Source organism: Papio anubis, chromosome 9 (genome assembly GCF_008728515.1).
Source record: "Papio anubis isolate 15944 chromosome 9, Panubis1.0, whole genome shotgun sequence".
In the NCBI taxonomy this organism is placed as follows: Eukaryota; Metazoa; Chordata; class Mammalia; order Primates; family Cercopithecidae; genus Papio; species Papio anubis.
Genome location: NC_044984.1, coordinates 56,920,607 through 56,946,351, shown reverse-complemented (window position 1 = coordinate 56,946,351; position 25,745 = coordinate 56,920,607). Strand labels below are relative to the sequence as shown.

The 25,745-nt window shown below is 35.0% G+C and overlaps 1 protein-coding gene across 18 annotated transcripts in view; it reads right to left on the bottom strand.

Annotated features, from left to right (window-relative positions):
* USP15 (ubiquitin specific peptidase 15) overlaps nt 1-25,745 on the bottom strand; it is a 152,766-nt gene that overhangs the window by 18,477 nt on the left and 108,544 nt on the right. For 10 of the 18 annotated variants that reach the window (XR_002515663.2, XR_002515664.2, XM_017945982.3 and 7 more), the window contains 3 exons: nt 5,720-5,893; nt 3,588-3,746; nt 3,283-3,507 (listed from right to left, as the gene is read on the bottom strand). Coding sequence is in view for 11 of the 18 variants with exons in the window: in XM_017945982.3 (XP_017801471.1) it covers nt 3,283-3,507; nt 3,588-3,746; nt 5,720-5,893 (558 nt within the window). In the remaining 7 variants the exon portion in view is untranslated. Of the gene's footprint in view, nt 1-3,282; nt 3,508-3,587; nt 3,747-5,719; nt 5,894-6,165; nt 6,278-6,833; nt 6,898-13,125; nt 13,272-25,745 lie in introns of those variants that run through there. The other 8 variants (XM_021922548.2, XR_002515668.2, XM_021922549.1 and 5 more) reach the window with 6 other exon arrangements.

The window sequence follows — 25,745 nt, the reverse complement described above, 5'->3', positions numbered from 1 at the left end:
GTCTTTATTTTATTGACCTCTTTGTAATATGACTGCTGACCACTTTCTCCTTAAGAAATTCCCTTTCCTTATAACACGACTACTTCTTAATTCTTTTCTATTGCTATGATCATATTCTCCTTTTGAAGTTCTCCTATAGTGTTCTTTAGAGTTTTGTCTTTAGCCTTCTTCTCAATTTTATATGCTCTCCCTGGATGAGGTGACAGTATCTCCTGATTTGCTTTGGCCAGTCCTGGATTAGCCTGATATCCTAGTATAATTATTAATGACAGTCCCTTCTATTTTCAAAAGAGTTCTTGTTTAGATGATAAATCACAGGGTCACCTTAGCCTTAAGTAATCTCATTCTTCTAAAACACTGACTATCATTTTCATAGAGCTCATTGCCCAATTTACATCTAAAGCAGTCTCTCTCCTTTGGTCTAGATGCACAAATTCAATGCCTACTGGGTATCTCTACCTAAGTGTTCTCATGCATCTATAAGTCAGCATGTCCAAAGCTAAACACAGGATTGGGTCATGTTAGGCCACCATGCTCAATACGAAAATCGATTCCTTCTTCAACTTGTTCTTCCTATATATTCCACTAAAACAGCACTGCTGTCTCCTCTTTTCCCGTCAAGTAAACTTGGCATCATCTTTGAATATACTCATACATTTTCACTTCCCACATTCAACTGGTTCTTCAAACTGCCATCCTGACACTCATTTTCTGAGCTGAAGCGTTTGTCATTTGTCTGTCGTCTGATCACTAAAAGCTTCTTATCTGGTCTTAGTGCTAAGCCTTTTCTAACCAATCTCTGTGCTAGCCAGAATCATCTTTCTCAAACACAATTCTGGCCATATAATATCTATACTTAATAGTCTTTAATGGCTTCCCTAGTTTTTAGGATGAAGTTCAAACTTCTTATACTGGCATCAAAGTTCTTTGTGATCTAGCTCCTGCTTGCCATACTTGTAGACTACAGAAGTGGGCCATGTCCTCTTTTGCCATAAGTTCTTTCTACATGCCATTATCTTGGCCTATAATGCTTTTATTTCTAGTTTTCCCCTGCTTATAACCTAATTGTCCTTCAGAATTCATCACAGGCCTCATAACTAGTTTGGGTAGGTTACTCTTTCTGTGTTTTCTTGCAGCACCCTGTCAGAGCAATTTTCACACTGTATGACAAGCTTCTTGAAGAACAAGGACTAGAAACACCATTATATTTCTAGCACCTTGCACAGCATGAGAGCCCAAGACATAATACATATTCAATATTTTTCCTAATAAGCTTCCATGACCTAAATCAACTTCAGTGATGGGAAAACTCAACAAATAGGCAAACTCAGCTAATTTCACTTTCCTCACGAACTGGTTAAAGCAAGTGATTATTTTGTATTTGAGTTGGTACTGCCTCTAAATGGAAAAAAGAAAAAAAAAAACACAAAACACAAAAACAACCGAATTTCTCTGTGCTAACCATGGCTCTAACTTCCACAAATTTATATCATTGGTCACCAAATGAGAAAAGTGGTAAGACAATGAAATTCACATTGCTGGAAAAATAATTTCGAGCCCACTTTATGGAAGAGTACTTATCATATACCTTATGGACTAATGTGTAAATTAATGCAATTTGCCACTATTATGATACAGATTACTTATATTATTGGCATGGGAGAATATTATCTCTAACAAATGTGTTGTAGAGGAATAAAATATCTACATTTTTTTTTGTTGCAGTAAATTTATACTCATTATTCTATGCTCTCTTGCTCCATTACACTCATTGGTGTATATTTGCAAAGTCACAAACTAGAGAGGTAAGGATGTGGTTTGGCACTGTTATAGTTTCTCACCATTGAAAAGAATGTTAACAATCTTGTACTTAAAAAAGAGTGAATAAGTAAATACCTAAAGGACATAACTTTAAAATTGTGAACACATATTCCCCAGGCCAAAAGTAAAAGCAGGTCTTTATTGGCTCTGGTCACAGATAAGGGATAGTACTTAGCACTCCCCAGTGAAATACTGATGAGGGCATTGTGTTCAATGAGTTCATAAAGAAAACATAAAGCAGCAGAAAAACAAATAGCTTAAATTTGCATAACTGAGTACATACCTAGTATCTACTAGACTTTAATTACTTTGAATAAAAGGACTGTGTTTTTATGAACACTACATACACTCTGCCTTTGTTGACAGTAAACCCAAATACATCCCTGAATGGTAAGATCATAATTTTGTTCAAAGTATAGCTTTCATATAGACATCATGACTATTATGAACTAACAAACCGAGCTATTTGGCTAAAAATTTACAGAAAACAATCTTCTAAAGCAGGAATCGTATCTGGTTTGTTTAGTGAAACAGCTTTATACTTAGTAGGTGCATAGTTAAGTATCTTGATGAATAAAATATTTGAATACTTCTTGTGCATTAATATCTACAAGCCACAAAAGTTGGAAATACAAAGGTTTACAAGGTCCCTGTCTTCAAAGAACTTGTAGTCTAAGGAGAAAATATAAAAGTAAGCCAAAAGTTATAATAAAATTAGTTAAGTGTTAGAATTTAGGGAAAGAGAGGTAGAAAAAGAAGTTACTTTCACTGGGATGGGTCAAGTGTCAGAAGAGGATTATATAATAACTAAGGGAGAAAAGACAGTGCTTTACCCAAAAAATATAAATAATGCAATTATAAAACTAGGTAATGGAATCAGGCAGACAATCTGACAGTAAGACTTACCACAGGACTTTTGCACAGAATAAGTAATATGTGATACTTCAAAGTATTAAAAATTAGAGAACATTACTGAACGAAATATTTTCAGTCTAACTTCTACTTTAAGTTCCTAAAATGTCTAAAAATTACAAGTATTTAAATACACTATTATCACGTTATGAATTAAAATGTACAGTATTAGCTTTACTTCCAATAGCCACTAGTAAAAAAATTACAATTAACACGAAACTTGAAGTTTAAAAAATATAAAAAATGTTCATCTTCATAAGGTAATATTCACCCAACATCATAAAAACAAACCTCTCATCTTTCTTTCATGAGAAAAAGCCTTTTGAGAATTTTTTATATGACACATGTTGCTCTTTCAAGATTGTAAAAAGTTACACTAATTTCCAAAGTATTCAGCTTATAAAATCGCTTATACAAATAAACATTATTGATTGGGCTTGATAATTCAACACTTAATTTTTATAATAAGGACTCAACACTAATTTTTTAATAAAAATAACAAATGCAAAAAAACCAAAAAAAACAAACAAAAAAACCCCCATGATTTACCTGCATAGGTTTGGTAAGTGGATCCATTCTAACTAAGTAAACTTCCAAAGTGCGTTCTTTTTTCATGGGCAATGGAAGTGTCAAGTAACAAAAAGGATCAAATGTTACTGAAATCTTAGCACACTCAGGACAAACTAAAGTTGATTTGAAAAGGCCATGAAATATATCTACTATGATAGAATCATTTCGTTTTAAATGGTTTTCCCAGGCTTCTTCGGCAACTACCTACAAGGATAACAGACACAAATTAGAAAGAGGTTATCACAAAATTATAACAATGGTGACAATAAGATCATGAAATTTACCTTATCTGGCCTTCCATCTGCATCTTTTAATTGTATATATGGTTTTTTCCTAATTCTATTCAAATCCTCATGTAATCCATCTAATAGGAAAGCTAATAGTTCTTGACAGTCTTGCTGCTGATATCCAGAGAACTGAGGTGCAAAACGTCCTACCTGTGTCTGTAAGAAATGCAGAACCATAAAATCAGTTCTAGGAACAGGATTGATTTTTAAAAATATGTACAATAGATTCTCATTATTCATGGATTCCACATTTGTGAATCTGCCTGCTTGCTAAAATTTATTTGTAACCCCAAAATCAATTCATAGTCATTTGGCAAAAAATTTGAGTCACCTGGTATGCGTGTTACCAGCTGGGGTTGAACAAGGTGATGCTTTGGCTTGTTGTTTCAGTTCTGAATCTATAAACAAGTGTCCTTTGTAGTTTATTTAGTGTTATTTTTTTCACATTTTTGTTCTTTTTGTTGTTAATTTCAGTATTTAAAATGGCCACTAAACGAAGTACTAACATGCCAGGCTAGTGTTCCTAAATGCAAGAAAGCTGTGATGTGCTTTATGGAGAAAAAGTATGTGTTAGATATGCTTCATTAAGACATGAGTTATAGTGCTGTTTGCTGTGAGTTCAGTGTTAAGGACTCACTCCTGTGAATAATAAAAATTGTATACATGAACAACAGGAATATATATGAATTATATTTTGTTTTGCATTCCTAGTAAGCACTCAACAAAGCTTATCTGGGACAAAATAGATCAACACATGTAATCCTTATATATAAAAATGTATTGATCTTTGGTCATAGATTTCATTGTCATTAATTGTTGTTTCACTATTTGTCAAAGGATTTTCCAGATGTTCTTAATTCTTAGCTTTAGGTATTCCTATTGCCTCCTCCTATAAATGTCTGGTAGGTAGATAGTAAGAGGCAGGTTCTCATCCTTGCTGTATTACCACATAAAGATAATTACGTATCTGAAAGCATTTTTAAGATAACTACTCTAGGCTCTCACTTAGTTTTTATGTGCAAAAGGAGGATGAGTCTTATAGAGATAACAGAAACATTAATGTTCATATTCAATTTTCCAAATCTTTGCATCACTATTTTTTTTTGGATGAGACTGAAAATAAATCTAATAGTACGAATCATCATGTGACAGAAAAAACTCACATAAATCAAGAACCTATTTACACATAATTTCAAGACAGAAAATCTATCAAAACAAAACCAATTAGAAAGATGGGAAAGAGCTGAGAGATGGTTTGTCTGGACTAGTATGTCCAAAGTTTAGAATGTTAAGGAAGACAAATACAGAGGTATTTTGATTTGCTGGTTGTTTTTTATTTTCTAAGAACTAGTATATAGCTAATAAAAAATGTTGTCTAGTAGATGTCCTATATCAATGCCATTTAAATTACTTGTATAAATAACAACTTAAAATTGCTTATTCTCTTTACAAGTTTAAAATTTCTCAAAGTTTCACCTATATAGTTAAGTAGGAATTTTTTTAACAACATAAAGCTAAATTTCAGCCATAAAGCTTAATTTCAGCTCAGTTCTTATTTGAACAATAAATACCTTGATAAGTAACAATTCACACATGTGAATAACCTTAAAAGTTTAAGAACCATATTGAAAGTACACTTAATTTTTAGTGCTTGGTTTGCAGACAATTTTCATTTTGATAATTTTTCAAATTCATGACTCTCAAAGTAAAATGGGTTCTTAAGAGTTCAGTAACATGCCCAAATTTAGTCTTTCACATTTGTATAGAATATTCACGTAGGTTTTCCAGAGATGTACTATATTCCAAAACAACTATACAAACGCTCATTGCTGTCTCCATAGTCATTCTTGTACCACACCAGTGTTTTGCAACTTTTTTTCATTATTCCCCTCATCCCAGATTTAGACGTAAAACAAAAACAAAAACAAAAACAAAACGGATAAAACTCTTCCATATCCCTCCCACCTAAATTTTATACCACAGACATATTATATATCTATTTATGTACTGTATTCCTTTGGAGGGCCACAAACCATTGTAATAGCTACTATTTTTCACTCCCCCTACCCCAAGAACCAACTTTTGTACCCTTGTAGGTGCCCTTGCTAAAATGCATTTATCACACTAACCTTAAAGGCTCTTGGGGTGACGTAGCTAAACTTTCCAGACCACATTTGCTTGATCAGTTCGGCATAAGATTTAGCTATTTCACCTCTCATTCCTAAGGGATTGTCAAAATTCAGTTCTTCTTGATACTTATCATTGAGGAAATACTCAGTAAGTGGAGGTGTGTTGCTCAAACACTGCAAAAAATAAAACATATTTTCAAGTAAAAGTAACCATACTTCATTTTTCTTAAAACACATTAAAATGAAGAGAGAAACAAATTGATTTGCTATAATACATAGAGAACATTTAAATGATGGTTCCTTGCACTAATAACTGGTCAAATAAATACTCAAATGATGTACTCAACTATTCATTTCCCAAATTTCAAAATAATTACTTATAATAAATAAAAATGCTAGTATCTGCTGCTGTAAAGTCTGCATTAATTTTAACCACAGCAAACTACCTGGTAACTGGGAGAGAAGCTCAGTTTTCTTTCCTTCTTTTACTTGATTGGTAGAAATTATGGATTGTCTACTCATCCCAGGCACCTGCAAATTAGCCTGAGTAGGTAAAAACTGAGATAGAGTGCAAGCAAGAAATTAACTTAATAGAGGTATTTACTGCTTCCATTGTCAATTATTTCTCATGAAAGAGCAGCCTTTAAACCTTCCTTTTGGTCAACCATTTTTAGAAGAGACAGTACAGATTACTTGAGCCTGAGAAAATAAACTTCAGTATGTGAACTCTGGTAAGTGTGTTCTCACTTCCAGCTCTTCTTTAATGTCATAAACAATGCAATTTTCCTTTATGGCAAAATAAAAACTATAAACAAGTTAATTGTCTCTTTCCAATTCTGAATTAAATAATTTCATATTTAATATAAAACAGATGGCAGAAGTACAATTTTTCCACATTTTATCTCAAGTTGGAATAATTTTAAGGTGACGATCCATATCATTTAACCTCAATACAAACCCAGTATTATCATGTCTATAATATGCAATGACTAACACAGACATGTGGTCACATAAGTAAATTTTTTTTTGCTGTAGGAAGATATTTGTGTTGGAATTAAGTGGCAAGGTGCTGCAAGGAAGCTAGCTGCTTGCATGGAAAATAGTAGAAACTCACTTTTATGAGAGCCTGGGTTCACATTAATGGAAATCGAAGTTTTTTGAAGCTTGCTTATAGTCATCTGTATTAAGTTAGATAGGTTTGGTAGGTATGAAAAGTTCAGTCTGTTAAATTCATACAGATAACTTATATGCCATAAACTACGACTATATACTATGCATTGTTTAGCTAAAATTTCAAAATATGCAGTCAATGTTTACTTAGTTTTTAAAAATAATTATGGTACTCAATTTTATGGTTTCAATTATAAATCAACATGTTTACTGAAGTAGCCAATAATATCTATTTAGAAACTTTCTATATAATAAAAATAATAATGTTTATTATAAATTGCTAGCCTGGCCCCTACCTCAAGGCAAAAGGGAGAACTGGTTATATCATGGAATTTACGATTATATTATTCTTAGGCAATTAAAATAATAAAAACAGCTAAAACGTTTGGAGTGAGCTATATAGGCCTTTAGAGTCATATACATATTTTCAGCAGTAGAACTTTTTAACATATGTGAGCAAGAGAAACAGAGGTATGCTACAGTGTAGGAGGCAATTAAGAGAAAGGATGCTTCCCTAACTTTCTACCTCTTAGATCTCAACCTATCTCATAATCTTATACTCCTTTTGAGTTTCAGTTTCTTTTCTTCTTTTGTAGTATATGTCCTTTTAATTATAAACCCAGCACTAGAGGGAGGTCCAGGCAATTTAGAATGGTAAATGCCATCACTTAGTATCATCTGATTTAGTACAAAATATGATCAACATTAAATAGTCAGACAAAAGAGAGGTCAGACAGGAATTTCCAACAATTATCAATAGTTTTCCACTTCTTATATTTGATCAGCTCAGGGTTATGCTAAGAATATAACATTCCATTATTGTCTGTTAACGCAATTATATAAAGAACCTAATTTACAAATATCTCAAAAGAACCAAGTTGCGCAAACCTGAGTAATTCTTAAACTTTGTTATTACTGAATTATTCACACATACTCTTATCCTGGAAAGAGCTTACAGGTATAACTGAACATTTTTTAGCTTTCCAATAGTATCCAGAGTGATCTCCCTAAAATGTACATCTCATCATGTTGCTTCCTTGCTGTAAATCCTTTTATGGCTCTCCCTGCTTACAGACTGGAAGCCCAGATTCTTAGAAGGGTCTGTCTTTTGCTCATCTATGTAGCCTCATCCTTTGTCAATACCCTTTTCTTTTCAACTCTTCCAGTTTTATTTAATTAGTCATTCCTCCACATGTTCTCTCACTCTGAAAGTTTGCAACATTACTCCATCTACTTGGAAATGTACTTTTTTTTTGGCCTTACTAACTTCTATAAATCCATCAAGATTCTAGTATCCTATCTGGGAAGCCTCCCTTAGATTTCCTTATAGTGTTTTCTCCTGTATGTTTCCTTAATGTTTACTACTTACTTTTATTATAGCACTTATCTGATAATATACTGTAACTTTAATTTTTAGTTTGTTTTGCCAAATGAACTGAGACCTCCATGAAAGGAGGTACCAGGGTATTCTTATTTATATTGCCAGCACTGAGCACTATGTCACCTGTCACTGAGCATGTTCACAATAAATGTATGCTTACTAAAAATATCTTTGCCTGTACTTACTAATGCATTTATCCTCTTGATTTTTACTCTTTTCCTTCAATGTTTGGCATAGAGAGGTCAATAAATTTTTGTTGAATGAAATACTATTAAATGGAGGAAAAATATATTTGTAAAGAATAATCTCAAATCGATATCTTCAAGCACTTCTACCTAAATGCTAAACCGTAAGAAGGGCAGTACCTATTACAAATCTTTCTGCCCCTTTGTCTGATTTTTCATTGAATCCACTATCTGCTTTGTAAATGATCCTCTGCTTTGATTTTTAAAAACTCCTTGAAACAGAGACCAGCATTTATTTTCACAGTGATACATGCTGGTTTCAAACTGATTATAATTCAATGTTAACAAATAACAACAAAATACAAATCATTTTAATGATAATTTGCCTGTGTTATCTGTGAGGATATCATAACCAATATTTAAATGTAAGCTATTTAGTCCTAAATGGGCCCAAATAAACATTCTATTTGTTGAACATATATTCTAACAAGCGACACTTCCTAACAATTTGTATAAACACATATAAATACATAAATTCAATAGTCAATATAACTGTTCTACTAATACCCAAATCATATTAGTTTAAAAACTAAGATGATGTCTGATGTTTCTCCCTCATAAAAATACCATCCTTTTCACCCTCATCTTGAAAATATCATTAGGAATCAATAGGTTCACTTTATTTTTTGTTTTGAGACGGAGTCTCACTCTGTCACCCAGGCTGGAGTGCAGTGTCACAGTCTTGGCTCACTGTAACCTCCACCTCCCGAGCTCAAGCAATTCTCCAGCCTGAGCCTCCCCAGTAGCTGGGATTATAGGCGCCCACAACCGCACCTGGCTAATTTTTGTATTTTTTGTAGAGACGGGGTTTCGCCATGTTGGCCAGGTTGGTCTCGAACTCCTGACAAAAGGTGATCTGCCCGTCTTGGCTTCCCAAAGTTCTGGGATTACAGTTGTGAGCCACTGCACCAGACCATGAGTCAATATGTTCTTAAAATAGTATACAGACCAGTTAAAATATTAAAAGTTCTCATAATTTTTGGTAAATTTCAAGGCATAAATGGAAAAAAAAATCAAACAATTAAAAATATTGCCATGTCCCATGTGATGTTGTATCAGTATTCAATGTCATCATTCTGGTAGAAAAAAGAAGCGGTTTCTTTTTTTTTTTTTTTGAGATGAAGTCTCACTCTGTTGTCCAGGCTAGAGTGCAGAGTGCAATGGCGTGATCTCAGCTCACTGCAACCTCCCAGGTTCAAGCAATTCTCCTGCCTCAGCCTCCCAAGTAGCTGGGATTACAGGCCTGTGCCACCATGCCTGGCTAATTTTTGTATTTTCAGTGGAGATGGGGTTTCACCATGTTGGCCAGGCTGGTCTTGAACTCCTGACCTCAAGTGATCCACCCACCTTGGCCTCTCAAAGTGCTGAGATTACAGGCGTGAGCCATCGCACCTGGCTGAAGCCAGTTTCTTAATGTTGGTCATAATGTAGTTTGATTAGTAATTACTTTATGCAATTCATTATTTAACATTTTCACATGAGGCTATCTTAGAACACGAACATTTTGGACAATTATAAGAACACTAGTTACTTGGACTGTCTGCAATTAAATACTATGTTTTAATGAACAGAGATAATTTTCAGTCAACAATAATTTATTGTACATTTAAAAATAACTAAAAGAGCATAATTGGATTGTTTGAAACATGAAGGAAGGATAAATGCTTGAGGTGATGGATACCTCATTTACCCTGATGTAATTATTATACACTGAATTCCTGTATCAAAATATCTCATGTACCCTCTAAATGTATGCAGCTACTATGTACCCATACAAATTTTTAAAAAATACATAAAATTAAAAATATATAATTTTATTAGGTCAGTAATGAAAATAATCAGTTCTGAGGTATCTATCGCGAAGATTCTTCTACTATAAAAAAACCATTTTCCTATCAGATGAGACTATCCCAAAACAATTCTTTTCTTAAAGATACATATGTTTTAAAAGTCTTCCATATGTAGGTAGCAAGAAAACTTCCCTTTTATCCTGTAAGACACTTTACTGAGTGATATATTATAATATGGACTAAAAATCAGATATGTGTTGTGCCTATGTGAGTATCTCTACTCTCAATGCTTCCTGGACTATTAAACAGGACAAAACTTCCTGCAACAGCCATGGTTGTTCTTAATAAAAACTGAGAATATATATGAATGTATTATGAAACACAAAAGAGATTATATAAACAGTATTAGTTAGTATGTTATTTTTGTGGCTACTTGTAAGTTTTGTGACATGTCTACCAGTTTCATGCCATTTGGAGCTATGCCCCTGTTAATTTATTGGAGTTCAATTGCCTGACATTGACAAATGCCAAAACTTCGGTGTTTCAGGAGAACTAGATCTCAAAATGTGTCACTAATATAATAAGGTCCAAATATGAGGCTATGTGACTGATCATAAGACATATTTTTTTTTTTTTTTTGAGACGGAGTCTCGCTGTGTCGCCCAGGCTGGAGTGCAGTGGCGCGATCTCGGCTCACTGCAAGCTCCGCCTCCCGGGTTCACGCCATTCTCCCGCCTCAGCCTCCGAGCAGCTGGGACTACAGGCGCCCGCCACCACGCCCGGCTAGTTTTTTGTATTTTTAGTAGAGACGGGGTTTCACCATGTTAGCCAGGATGGTCTCGATCTCCTGACCTCGTGATCCACCCGCCTCGGCCTCCCAAAGTGCTGGGATTACAGGCTTGAGCCACCGCGCCCGGCCTCCTGACATATTTTTTAAGCCACATTTTTGTTTATATCACAATGGTACCTGCAGTTGGTCTTAAAATTGGGTAGAACTGAAATATGTTAAAAATAAAGCAATACCCAGACTAAAGAAAAACACTTGGTACTAATAGTTCCAATTTTTAATGAAAAAGAGAAAAAGAAAAAAATTTATATTAACAAGTCAATGTACTTAATAACTAGGGTTAAATATTTTTATATTTAAATATTTTCAAATGCTCCTATGTAAGTTATTAGTACACAAAACTGACAACAGCATTTGAAAATTTAAGGATTAAAAAACTAAATTTCATATTTCACAAATACGAAAGTTTGGAGCTCACTAACCATGATAATAATGACTGGTTGGAAAGTTTAGGACATGAGCTATTATGAAAAGTTGATCCATGAGTAATAATTAAAAAACTAAATTTCATGTTTAATATATGGTAGACTTTTGGAATTCACTAACTATGATATAATGACTGTTGGAGAGTTCAGGACATGAGCTATGATGAAAAGCTGATCCATGAGGAATGGTAAGAATGGCTATTGTATGTGCAAGACAATTATTTAGTGAGAAGTGACTGCTAAGTGGTTTTGTGGTTTCGAACTGGCTTTGTGGTTCTCTACTTGTGCCTTCATATACATTTTCTATGGGAAACTGCAAGTAATAAGAGTACTCGAATTTGAATTAGGCATCTTAAAACATATTCCTTAGTTTAATGTATTGAGACTGCATGCACTCTTGCCTTTCTTAGAATATGCATCCCCTATAAGAAATTCCTATTTATTCTTAAACACTTACTTCAACATCTCTTCTAAATGTCATATCTTTCTCTGTGTATCAAGAACGAATATTCCTTTCTCTGGGCTAACTTGATACCTCGAACTCAATTACACTGCACTTGAGAGCAGAGTCTATGTCTTATCCACCCTTGCACCTCAGGGTCTATCACAGTATCGGGCACACTCAATAAGGTATGTGGAATGAACGGAAACTTGTACGATAGAAAGATTAGAAGTAGTCTTTAGAGACACTTAGAGCAGTGAGAAAAAACTTGACTAAAATGAGATCTGAATTGCAACCTGCTATAATTCGCATGCAGCCCAAAGTTCTCCATGTTCAAAAATAAAAGTCCAAATAATGCCTAAAAAGGTTTTCCTAATGAAGGAAAATAACCCTTATGACTTCCCCAACAACTATCAAGATAAATCCATACGTAAAAAGTATGCAAAAGAAATATGTTTGGAAATATATTTTTATGAAGATCATTTCCCCTGAATCTTCAACCTGGAAGCAGACATAAAAATTCTAAAAAATAATTATTCTAAATAATCAAATGTCTCATCCAATGGACACTCTGTGATATGGTTCAATATATTCAGGCCATTAATTACACCCTGAAGAATTATTTATAAAAATATTTGAATGGTTTATGCATTCTTTATTAAAGTATTAATTCTCTATTAAAAACTCTCTAGTTATAAATACCCTTCCTTAACCTAATATCCTAAAACTGAAATATTACGCAGAATGATTTTCTTTTGTTATGTAATTACTTGGAAAGATGCAATGCATTGCACGTAACTTTTCTTTATATACACATGCACAAATTCTATTGCTCTTCCATTACTTTCAGAAAGTACTTCTACTAAGTATGTTCTGACTAATAAGCCTAATGTTTCTAGAGTCCTCTGAAAAAATATAACAGCTGCATGTCAGAGTCTCAATTTTGTATTTTGCTAAATTTCTACATCAGTTTTTTATAAATTGATGAAGTCAAATAATGTTCTATTATATAACCAAATCTCAAGTCTTCAGTCAACATATTTTAGGAAATGAATAATTAATAGCCATCCCAATAACTTGTAATGCATTTGGAATTTCCCCAGTACCTGGAAAATAGCCAAAGTAATCCCCTTCAAAAAGAGAAAGTTGTCTTTTGTAATGCTGAATATGAACCACTCCCTTTCTGTTCAGGTGCTCCAGAAGCCCAATTCTCAAGTGATCATGTATGCTCACTATTTTAGTAAACCGGTAACTAGAACAGGAAAGAAAACAAACTTAATTTTTGATTACCTAAAGCTTTTGAGTTGTGTAACTCATTCTATAACTGATCAAAATGTAATACCACTCACAACCCTTAAAAAAATGGCTATAGCTTCTAACTGACCAGTACTAAAAATAAAAGCCCAATCTAAATATAATAAGGGATTCATTCTTAGTTTGTTATGATTTAAAAAAATAAAATAAAACCTGAAGTAATCCATGGTTAAAGTCATCTTGGAATACTCTCAAACAGTTTTTTTCTGGATTTTAAGGTTAGATGGAAAATAATTTTTAGATTTGCCATGTCCATTGTTTTCTAACTCATCATGACAATAGTATAAGCATTCTGAAAAGGTACTGTATGATTCCAAAGCAATCTACTAATATTGGGATATTGGCTCTAGTTCTGTAATGCTACACGAGTGGATAACATAGCAAAGTTTGAGGTAAACTTTTTCAATTAAAAACTACAAATATAGGCCTGTTTCTTCATCAAGTAGATTTTTAAAATGATACATTTTAAGTCACTTGATGTTCTTATTTTTGTTATATTTTTTCTAAGAAAGGTAAATCTCATTAAATTTGAGAGATCAATTCTGAAGATCACATATTTTGGGAAAGCAAATATAGCTACAGCTCTGTTTTACTTTATATCTCCATTTTTCTTCAACTTTAGAAAAAGAACAAACTTAGGCAAGTAAAATAGAAATGGATATAATTTTCCTCTATTTTTTTTAAGACTTTTAACTGTTTTTTCCCCCCGTCAGTGAAAACAGAACTAGCATACTCTGCTTAAAATATTAAAATGTTAAATAAAATTAGTTTTACAAGCAAGGTTTTTGACCTGGACAAGGATGTTGTCCTAACTCTTAAATATATATCATTAATCTGGTTCCTATGCTTAAGACATGAATAAAATTAAACTTCATTTAAAATCCCCACTGTTGTCCCTTCCTTCAAATTCTATGGTATTTCTTCTTCACATACTATTTGAATTCAATGAAGAATTATCAAAATTCTAGGAAGTACAAATACTGATACTGATGGGAAACATTTTGTTGGCTAGCAAACAAATGTCAATCCTTTTTTGCCCTCATCTACATAGCACCAAGGAAGGAGAATTCTAAGTTTGTCAAAAAGACTACCCTATTACTTGCAATGAGTAAATTCTGTAACTAGAGATGTCAATGTTAAAAAAGCCATGATTATATGAAGACCATTAATTTTCATATTGAAAGCCAAAAAAATATGGATAGAGGATTCACTTATGACACAGATAAAAGTGGAAGTCTCTGTGATAATTATTTCACCAGCAAAAAGGCTAGAAGATTAGGATAAGTTGTTTTTAAATAAGGTTTTGAAACTATTAATACTAGATTATGTCAGCAGTTGTCTGATTTCATTATTTTATTTTAGTAACAGGCTATTCATGAATTAAAAAAAAATTTCATATATTCACTTTATGGGAAGTATGCTAAAACCAGAAGATTCTAATAACATTAAGAAATGTTGGTGTAAGTTACATTTATTTTAAAGAATGGAAGCTTAAATGGAAGAATTGAATGGAATTCAATTTTAATGTTAAGTTACATTATTTCCTACTCCATTAATAATTCAAAACTGGCTCACAATGAAATTTAAAAGAATTAACATTTTAGGCAAGCAAGACAGTCAAAGGATTTATGAAAAAATGGTTCTTTATAATAGTCAGTAAAGAAACAATTTTGAATAAATAAATATTAAGCATTGTATGATTTTACTAATTTAAGTCTTAGTTCTTCTGCAAAGGCATACAGGAAGGGACAACGGATTTTTTTTTTAAGTTTATTGATTTGTTACATTCTTTAAGAGAAATAATCAAGCCATTTTTGTAATAAAAAAACTTTAAATAATTGTTCAACAAATATTTATTAAGAGATCATTACTTTAAGAATCTCTGTAAGTATACCAATAATGTTCTAAAAGAATTTTTTTCCTATCATTCACTGTGAAATATTTCAAGGAACTATTTCCATGGTGGTGCTGATATGATCTGCCCGGCTGTGACTAACATGCCAGCTCAATTCAAGTGCTAGCCAATCGACTGCATTTGCAGGACCGTATATGGTCCAAGAGTTATTATACATATATAGGTAGTTCTCTGACCCTTCAGCTGCAAGAAATAAATATATATTACGTGCTATAATTCTTATTAAAATTACTATGCTCTTTGGGAGTTTAGATAGCTCAGGTAAAGTTCCAAATAATTCTGGTAAATAATCTTTTCTAATGCAGTGGTTTGCAAACCATGTGTGTGAAAGGACTAATTTTTAAATACTGAACACATTATTTTTATTAAAATATATCTTGATGTACATTTCACTAATTCTTGCAACAGCTCTGAAAAGCAAATTTAGTAAGTGTTATCTCCTGTTTTAGAGCTGACGAAACTAAGTCTTGGAATGGATAAGTAACCTGCTTACTCACATACACAGAAGAAAAGGTGCAGAGCTCATATACAAACCCAAATATTTCAGCTCGAGCTATTTTTACCTCCTGGTGCTATTCCCAGTTTTCAAATGATTAGTTCCACAGCAAAATACACTTTCATCTAAATCTATATGGAAGATAATTTTCTATGTTTCTCAATGACCTAGAAGGCACTTCAGGTAGAAGCTTTATTTTAAGTGTAAAAGTGCAATAATTACATGGAAAGGACTAATTTTGAACTGCTAGAAAAATTAAATTAAAAACACCATACAAAAAATAAGTCTTGCTTTTCATTATTAAACTTGATTTAAAATTACCCTATCATATTGCTACAGAGATTTTTGATCACTTACAATTTCTGTGCTTATTTTATTGTTGACCAGAATTATCTTGTCCATAGACACATTGTAAGAAACACTGTTCTAATGTGCTTACGATTATCTGGCACTATACTAACACTGGGGATATAAAAGAGAACCAAAGATAACCTCTGCTTTCACAATTCTCACCACATAATACGTATTTGTCCATGAGAAATGGATAGAAGAAAGACGGAAAGTGTGAAAAAGGCAAGTAGGGAGGCAGTAACAGTATATACAAAGAGTTTTGAAACAATCAATTCTAAGAATTGAAAGTAGTTTTGGCTAAAGAGGTAGACAGAATCCAGTTTGAATTTTATCCTTCAGGTGACGGGGCACAGGTTTTAAACATACAGTAATCATATTTCCTTTATAAAACAATAAATTTGGAAGCAGTATATTCAACTCATTTGAAGAGGACAAATGATGGAACAAAGATGACACAGATATATTTTGAGAGTTCACAAAAAAGATGCTTAAGAATTGAAATAATGTAATAGTAGGAGAGGAAAGGGCAAAATATGTGCTATATAAGAAGTAGAATGAACAGGACTTGGGGTAAGTCTTAAGTTTTTGACTTGGGTTACTGGGTTGTACCTATAAGAAAGTGTCGGAAATAAAACAATCAAGATTAGTGTAAGTAGGCATCTTGAGTTTAAGTTACATGTAGTTTAACTTGGCAGGAATGTCCATTTAACAGTTACACATTGGAGGGAAATTCAAAGACAGAATTATGCATGAGACAAATTTTGGATGTTAGTATAAAAATGGATGTCAAATTCTCAAAGGTAAAGGGGGTACAAGGAACTTAGCAAACAGGAGGTCCAGGGTGACCTAATCAAAAGCAATTTCTATAGGGTGGTGTGATGATAACAGTATTTGATATTTTTATATGTTTACATGTGCCAAGCACTTCCCAAGCGCTTTATCTTCATTTTACAGATGAAGAAACTACGAAGTTTCTTATCCAAGGTCACACAGCTTGTAAGTGGCAGAATTAGGATTCGAATACAGGCAGTCTAGTTCCAAAATCCATGCTTTGACCTACCATGCTAAGCAGCTGACAGGCTGTGGTGAGATAAGGACTAGTGAATGGGAGATGGGAAAGTAGGGGGAAAGCACAGATAATCCTTTTCAAGGTCATGGGTCTCCCTTACTCTACTTCCCATCTGAAAAAAATGCTTGACTATGTATATATGCTGAAAGGAAGAAAGACGGTGAAGGTGAGGTTAATAGTATAAAACAAGGCCAGGCGCAGTGGCTCATGCCTGTAATCGCAGCACTCTGGGAGGCCGGGGTGGGCGGATCATGAGGTCAAGAGCTCGAGACCATCCTGGCTAACATGGTGAAGCCCTGTCTCTACTAAAAATACAAAAATTAGCTGATGTGGTGGTGCATGCCTGTGGTCCCAGCTACTCGGCAGGCTAAAGTAGGAGAATTGCTTGAACCCAGGAGGCAGAGGTTGCAGTGAGCCGAGATCGCACTACTGCACTCCAGCCTGGCGATACAGTGAGACTCTGTCTTAAAAAAAACAAACAAAAAAATAAGTATAAAACAAAGGAAACAAGGGAACAGGTCTCAGAGATGGTAACAGAGGCTCCAGGTATCATCATGACGACAGACATATTTTTGGTATGTTATTATACAATGAGACTACTGTAAGTATAAAAGGAAACTAAATGTACGTATTTTACTATTAATATTAAGGATTTCCTTATTAAAAAAGTAACATTTTGGTCACAAATTTGTTTCATTTTAAAAACACTTATTAGAAGTCTTCTCCTGACAAAGTACAGAAAACAGCATTTAGAAAAGCCCTAGAAATTATTCATAATGCCTCAATTATGTAACAAATGTAGTATATAACAGAAGCAGCATTATGTGATATACACCAAATCTGGTATATAATTGAGGCATTAAGAATAAGCATTATATATTGCTCAAGATACTTTAGGTACTCCTCTTTTTAGAGCTGGCACATGTGTGAAAAAGCATCAGTAGTTGGCATATGAAAAAATAAAATAAAATAAATCAGGTAGCAGAAAAAAAAGGAAAAAAAACCAGTTGGTATATAAAGGATTTCAACATTTTTTATTGAGTGTGTCAACAACGTGTTTTTGTTGTGGTAAAACAGATTTCTGATACGGGAATTTCTGAGGTGAAAAAATGTAGAAACTAGCATGAGCTATGTTTTAATCTGCATCTCTGGTAATTGTCTATTTTATGACCAAATGAACCAAAGTCATAATGGACAGTAATATGCTCTAATAAATGAAATAAAAATGTGACTCAAATTTCACCTTCCTGATAAAGCCTCACTTATGTCCCAATGACTCAAAGAAAGAACTTTGCTTCTATGACATTTTGCTGATCACGTTTTCTATTCTATAACATATTATATTTTATTTATATGTCTTCCTCATTCACTAAACCATGAACTTCTAGAGGACAAGTACTGTCTTTTAAAATTGTGTATACCAAGGTCTAGAATGATGCGTGGCACATAGTAGAAACTCAGTGGATGCTCGTTGAGTCAGCTAAATAAATTAGCTACTAAAAACATGGAAAGGAACAACCATACCAGCCACTGCAAAAACATACCAAATTTTAAAGACCATCAACACTATGAAGAAACTGCATCAACTAATGGGCAAAATAACCAGCTACCATCATAATGACAGAATCAAATTCACACATAACAATATTCACCTTAAATGTAAATGGGCTAAATGCCTCAATTAAAAGACACAGGCAAATTGGATAAAAAGTCAAGACCCATCAATGTGCTGTATTCAGGAGACCCATCTCATGTGCAAAGACACATACAGGCTCAAAATAAAGGGATGGAGGAATATTTACCAACCAAATGGAAAAAAAAAAAAAAAAGCAGGAGTTGTGTAATATTTGGTAAAACATATTTTTAAACCAACAAGGATCAAAAGAGACAAAGAAGGGCATTACATACTGGTAAGGGGATTAATGCATCAAGAAGAGCTAATTATCCTAAATATATATGCACCCAATACAGGAGCACCCAGATTCATAAAGCAAGTTCTTAGAGATCTACAAAGAGACTTAGACTCCCACACAGTAATAGTGGAATATTTTAAACACCCCACTGTCAATATCAGACAGATCAACGAGACAGAAAATTAATGAGGATATTCAGGACTTGAACTCAGCTCTGGATGAAGCAGACCTAATAGACATCTACAGAACTCTCCACCCCAAATCAACAAAACATACATTCTTCTCATCACGTCATTGCACTTATTCTAAAATTGACCAAATAATTAGAAGTAAAACACTCCTCAGCAAATGCAAAAGAACGGATATCATAACAAACAGTCTCTCAGACCACAGCGCAATCAAATTAGAACTCAGGATTAAGAAATTCACTCAAAACCGCACAACTACATGGAAACTGCACAGCCTGCTCCTGAATGACTACTGGGTAAATAACGAAATGAAGGCAAAAATAAAGATGTTCTTTGAAACCAATGAGAACAAAGACACAACGTACCAGAATCTCTGGGACACATTTAAAGTACTGTGCAGACATATACACCATGGAATACTATGCAGCCATAAAAAAGGATGAGTTTGTGTCCTTTGTACGGACATGGATGCAGCTGGAAACCATCATTCTTAGCAAACTATCACAAGAACAGAAAACCAAATACCGCGTGTTCTCACTCATAGGTGGGAACTAAACAATGAGATCACTTGGACTCGGGAAGGGGGACATCACACACTGGGGCCTATCATGGGGAGGGGGGAGGGGGGAAGGATTGCATTGGGAGTTATACTTGATGTAAATGACGAGTTGATGGGTGCTGACGAGTTGATGGGTGCAGCACACCAACGTGGCACAAGTATACATATGTAACAAACCTGCACGTTATGCACATGTACCCTAGAACTTAAAGTATAAAAAAAAAAAAAAAAGTCATATCTAAACATCTACTGCTAAAAAAAAATAGACACGGCTAACCTGCAATGTCTAGGTGTACATTCCACTGAGAAAACCGTAAAAAGAAAACACAAGGAAGTTATTACTAGAGAAGCGGTCCCTTCTTGATGGGAGAGAGAGACTGTCGCTGGGAGGGCACACAGGGAAGGAGTTCTTAGGCTGGTGGGGCACAGTTTTATTTCTTGACCTGGACAGTGTTCATTTTATAATTCATTAAGCCATACACCTGATTCATGTTTTTATATGTGTTTATTTTATAATAAAAATATGTTTAAAACAAAAAAAAAATAAAGTACTGTGCAGATGGAAATTTATAGCACTAAATGCCCACAAGAGAAAGCAGGAAAGATCTAAAATTGACACCATAACATCAAAATTAAAAGAACTAGAGAAGCAACAGCAAACACATTCAAAAGTTAGCAGAAGACAAGAGATAACTAAGATCAGAGCAGAACTGAAGGAGACAGAGACACAAAAAACCCTTCAAAAAAATCAATGAATCCAGGAGCTAGTTTTTTGAAAAGATCAACAAAATAGATAGACCACTAGCCAGATTAATAAAGAAGAAAAGAGAGAAGAATCAAATAGACGCAATAAAAAAATGATAAAGGGGGATATCACCACTCATCAGAGAATACTATAAACACCTCTACGCAAATAAACTAGAAAATCTAGAAGAAATGGATACATTCTTGGACACATACACCCTCCCAAGACTAAACCAGGAAAAAGTTGAATCCCTGAATAGGCCCATAAAAAAGTATGAAATTGCTTTGGGAGGCCGAGGTGGGTGGATTATGAGGTCAGGAGATCGAGACCATCCTGGCTAACATGGTGAAACCCTATCTCTACTAAAAAATACAAAAAATTAGCTGGGTGTGGTGGCGGGCGCCTGTAGTCCCAGCTACTTGGGAGGCTGAGGCAGGAGAATGACGTGAACCCTGGAGGTGGAGCTTTCAGTGAGCCGAGCTCACACCACTGCACTCCAGCCTGGGCGACACAGCGAGACTCTGTCTCAAAAACAACAACAACAACAACTAAAAAAACTCTGAAATTGAGGCAGTAATTGATTAGCCTACTGACCAAAAACAGCCCAGGACCAGATGGATTCAAAGCCAAATTCTACCAGAGGCACAAAGAAGAGCTGGTACCATTCCTTCTGAAACTATTCCAAACAATACAAAAGAGGGACTCCTCCCTAACTCATTTTTGAGGCCAGCATCATCCTGACACCAAAACCGGGCAGAGACACAACAAAAGAAGAAAATTTCAGGCCGATATCCCTGATGAACATCGATGCGAAAATCCTCAAGAAAATATCGGCAAACCAAATCCAGCACCACATCAAAAAGCTTATCCACCATGATCAAGTCGGCCTCATCCATGGGATGCAAGGCTGGTTCAACATACGCAAATCAATAAAAATAATCCATCACATAAACAGAACCAATGAAAAAACCACATGAATATCTCAATAGATGCAGACAAGGTCTTAGACAAAATTTAACACCCCTTCATGCTAAAACCTCTCAATAAACTAGGTATTGATGGAATGTATCTCAAAATAAGAGTTATTTATGACAATCCCACAGCCAATATCATACTGAATGGGCAAAAACTGGAAGCATTCCTTTGAAAACTGGCACAAGACAGGATGCCCTCTCTCACCATTTCTATTCAACATAGTATTGGAAGTTCTGGCCAGGGCAATCAGGAAAGAGAAAGAAATAAAGAGTATTCAAATAGGAAAAGAGGAAGTCAAATTGTCTGTTTACAGATGACATGATTGTATATTTAGAAAACCCCATCGTCTCAGCCCTAAATCTCCTTAAGCTGATAAGCAACTTCAGTAAAGTCTCAGGATACAAAATCAATGTGCAAAAATCACAAGCATTCCTATATACCAATAACAGACAAACAGCCAAATGATGAGTGAACTTCCATTCACAATTGCTACTAAGGTAATAAAATACCTAGGAATACAACTTACAAGGGATGTGAAGGACATCTTCAAGGAGAACTACAAACCACTGCTCAGGGAAATAAGAGAGGACACAAACAAATGGAAAAATATTCCACGTTCATGGATAGGAAGAATCAGTATCATGAAAATGGCCATACTGCCCAAAGTGATTGATAGATTCAATGCTATCCCCATCAAGCTTCCACTGACTTTCTTCACAGAATTGGAAAAAACTACTTTAAACTTCATATGGAACCAGAAAAGAGTCCGCATAGCCAAGACAATCCTGAGCAAAAAGAACAAAGCTGGAGGCATCACGTTACCTGACTTGAAACTATACTACAAGATTACAGTAGCCAAAACAGCATGGTACTGGTACCAAAACAGATATATAGACCAATGGAACAGAACAGAGGCATCAGAAATAGCACCACACATTTGCAACAATCTGATTTTTTACAAACCTGACACAAACAAGCAACGGGGAAAGGATTCCCTATTTAATAAATATTGTTGGGAAAACTGGCTAGCCATATGCAGAAAACAGAAACTGGACCCCTTCCTAATACCTTATAAAAAAATTAACTCAAGATGGATTAAAGACTTAAAAGTAAGATCTAAAACCATAAAAATCAAGAAGAAAACCTAGGCAATATCATTCAGGACACAGGCATGGGCAAAGACTTCATGTCTAAAACACCAAAAGCAATGGCAACGAAGTCAAAACTGACAAATGGGATCTAATTAAACTAAAAGGCTTCTGCACAGGAAAAGAAACTATCAGCATGAACAGGCAACCTACAGAATGGGAGAAAATTTTTGCAATCTATCCATCTGACAAAGGGCTAGCATCCAGAATCTACAAAGAACTTAAATTTACAAGGAAAAAACAACCCCATCAAAAAGTGGGTGAAGGATATGAATAGACACTTCTCAAAAGAAGACATTTATGCAGCCAACAAACATATGAAAAAAAGCTCTTCATTACTGGTCATTAGAGAAATGCAAATCAAAATCACAATGAGATACCATCTCATACCAGTTAGAATGGCGATCATTAAAACATCAGGAAACAACAGATGCTGGAGAGGATGTGGAGAAATAGGAATGCTTTTACACTACTGGTGGAGGTGTAAATTAGTTCAACCATTGTGGAAGACAGTGTGGTGATTCCTCAAGGATACAGAACTAGAAACACCATTTGACCCAGCAATCCCATTACTGGGTATATACCCAAAGGATTAAAAATCATTCTACTAAAAAGACACATGCACACATATGTTTATTGCGGCACTTTTCACAATAGCAAAGTCTTGGAACCAACACAAATGTCCATCAATGACAGACTGCATAAAAAAAAGTGGCACACATACACCATGGAATACTATGCAGCCATAAAAAAGGATGAGTTCATGTCCTTTGCAGAGACATGGATGAAGCTGGAAACCATCATTCTCAGCAAACTATCACAAGAACAGAAAACAACACACTGCGTGTTCTCACTCATGAGTGGGAGCTGAACAATGAGAACACATGGACACAGGGAGGGGAACATCACACACCGGGGCTTGTTGTGGGGTGGGGGGATAGGGGAGGGATAGCATTAGCAGAAATACCTCATGAAGGTGACGGGTTGATGAGTACAGCAAACCACCTTGGCACATGTATACCTACGTAACAAAACTGCATGTTGTGCACATGTACCCCAGAACTTAAAGTACAATAATATAATAAAAAAGAAAAATTAAAAAAAATAACTAATTCCATTCACTAAAAAAAATAAATAAAAACAAGAAAACAAGTTTGGTTGCTTTTTATTAATAACTCCTTTGCCCCTTTCTCTTTCCAACTCTAGATGAATCTAGGCATCTGTTTTATGCACCATGTAACTGAACATTGTTGGAAAAAATTTCAAGTGAATGTATTTATACCATTCTAAATTGATGATTTCCAATATCAAATGAGACCTCAACACTGCTGAGCAATCTTCTTACCCTTTCATTCTTTTTTTTTTTTTTTTTTTTTTGAGACGGAGTCTTGCTCGGTAGCCCTGGCTGGAGTGCAGTGGCCGGACTCAGCTCACTGCAAGCTCCGCCTCCCGGGTTTACGCCATTCTCCTGCCTCAGCCTCCCAAGTAGCTGGGACTACAGGCGCCCGCCACCTCGCCCGGCTAGTTTTTTGTATTTTTAGTAGAGACGGGGTTTCACGGTGTTAGCCAGGATGGTCTCGATCTCCTGACCTTGTGATCCGCCCGTCTCGGCCTCCCAAAGTGCTGGGATTACAGGCTTGAGCCACCGTGCCCGGCCCTCATTCTTAGCTAATGATCTAGTCTTGTATTTTGGGGATAATGGAAGCCATCAAAAAATCTAGACATTGCTTGCATCCGTAATCCCTTTCTTTCCTCCTATTACAAAGGAAGTCTCATTCCTCCATTCAAATGTATTGTAGGGCTTAGTTCTCGGATGTCTTTTTCATAGATGCCCTCATTTAGACACAACCATTTCCATGATTTTAAATACCATCTACAACAGGCAGATTTTTATTTCCAGCCTAGGCCTCTGATCTATATTCCATAGTAGAATATCCAACTGTCTATGATCTATCTGCTTTGATGTTTCATAAACTGAACATGCCTAAAATTAACTCATAATCTCCTCCCCACCCCAAATTTACTTCTTCTACTATGTTCTTCTTCCTACTACTCTGGAATTTCATTAAATGGTTACATCTATCATTATGATATATAAGCCAAAAACTAGAGAGACACTTGTGATTCCCTTCACCTTTCATTAATCTGAGTGCCTTCTACATGCCAGACACTATTCCAGGCAATGGGCTACAACAGTGACTAAAACAAAATCCTCCTGGGAGGGAGAGAGGGAGAGAGTATGGGGTGGGGACGTGGGGAGAGGGTATCTATGTTGGGAGTAGGGGAAGATACACAGACAAGCAAAAAGCCCTGATAGATATAAAGCATGCCAGATGGTTATGAGTACTGTGTGGAATGTTGGGACAGTCACCATTTTTTACAGGGTGACTGAGGAAGGACCTGATAGATAATAGAGACCTAATGGAAGCGAGAAGGCAAGAATATAAATATTTAAGAATATTACAAGTATAGGAAACTGCAAGTTCAGAGACCCTAAGGCAGGCACGCTCTTGGCATGTGTGAGGGTGAGGATGGAACAAGGCAAGCATGGAGGTAAGTGATAGGAAATAAGCTAGCATGGGGCTAGATCCTACAGGGCTTTGTACTTTGTTTTAAGGACTTTGGCTTTCATTGAGTGAAATGGGAAGGAATTTTGTGTTATTGCCTAAGTAACAGAAAATGCCTTAGGTTGAAACAAATTGCTGGCTGTTCTTTTAAGAACAGATTGAGGAGGGTAAGGATAGAAGCAAAGAAACCAGCTAGCAGGCAAATGGAATAAACCAGATAAGAAGATGGTAGCCTGAAACCTGTAGTGCCTTTGTAACACATTAAAATCTAAAGTCTCCCTATATGATCTGGCTTTTGCCTACTCTTTCAAACTCATTTTGTCTCACTCCTCTTCATACATTATTCCACAAACTACTCTTCTGGTTCCTCAAACCTGCCCTTCTTAGCGGCTTTGCACATGTTTTTGGTCCTTCTAACTTCACCTGCCAAACTCATACATATTCTTTGGTCAAAGCTCATGTTACTTTTGGTAAATATGACACCCA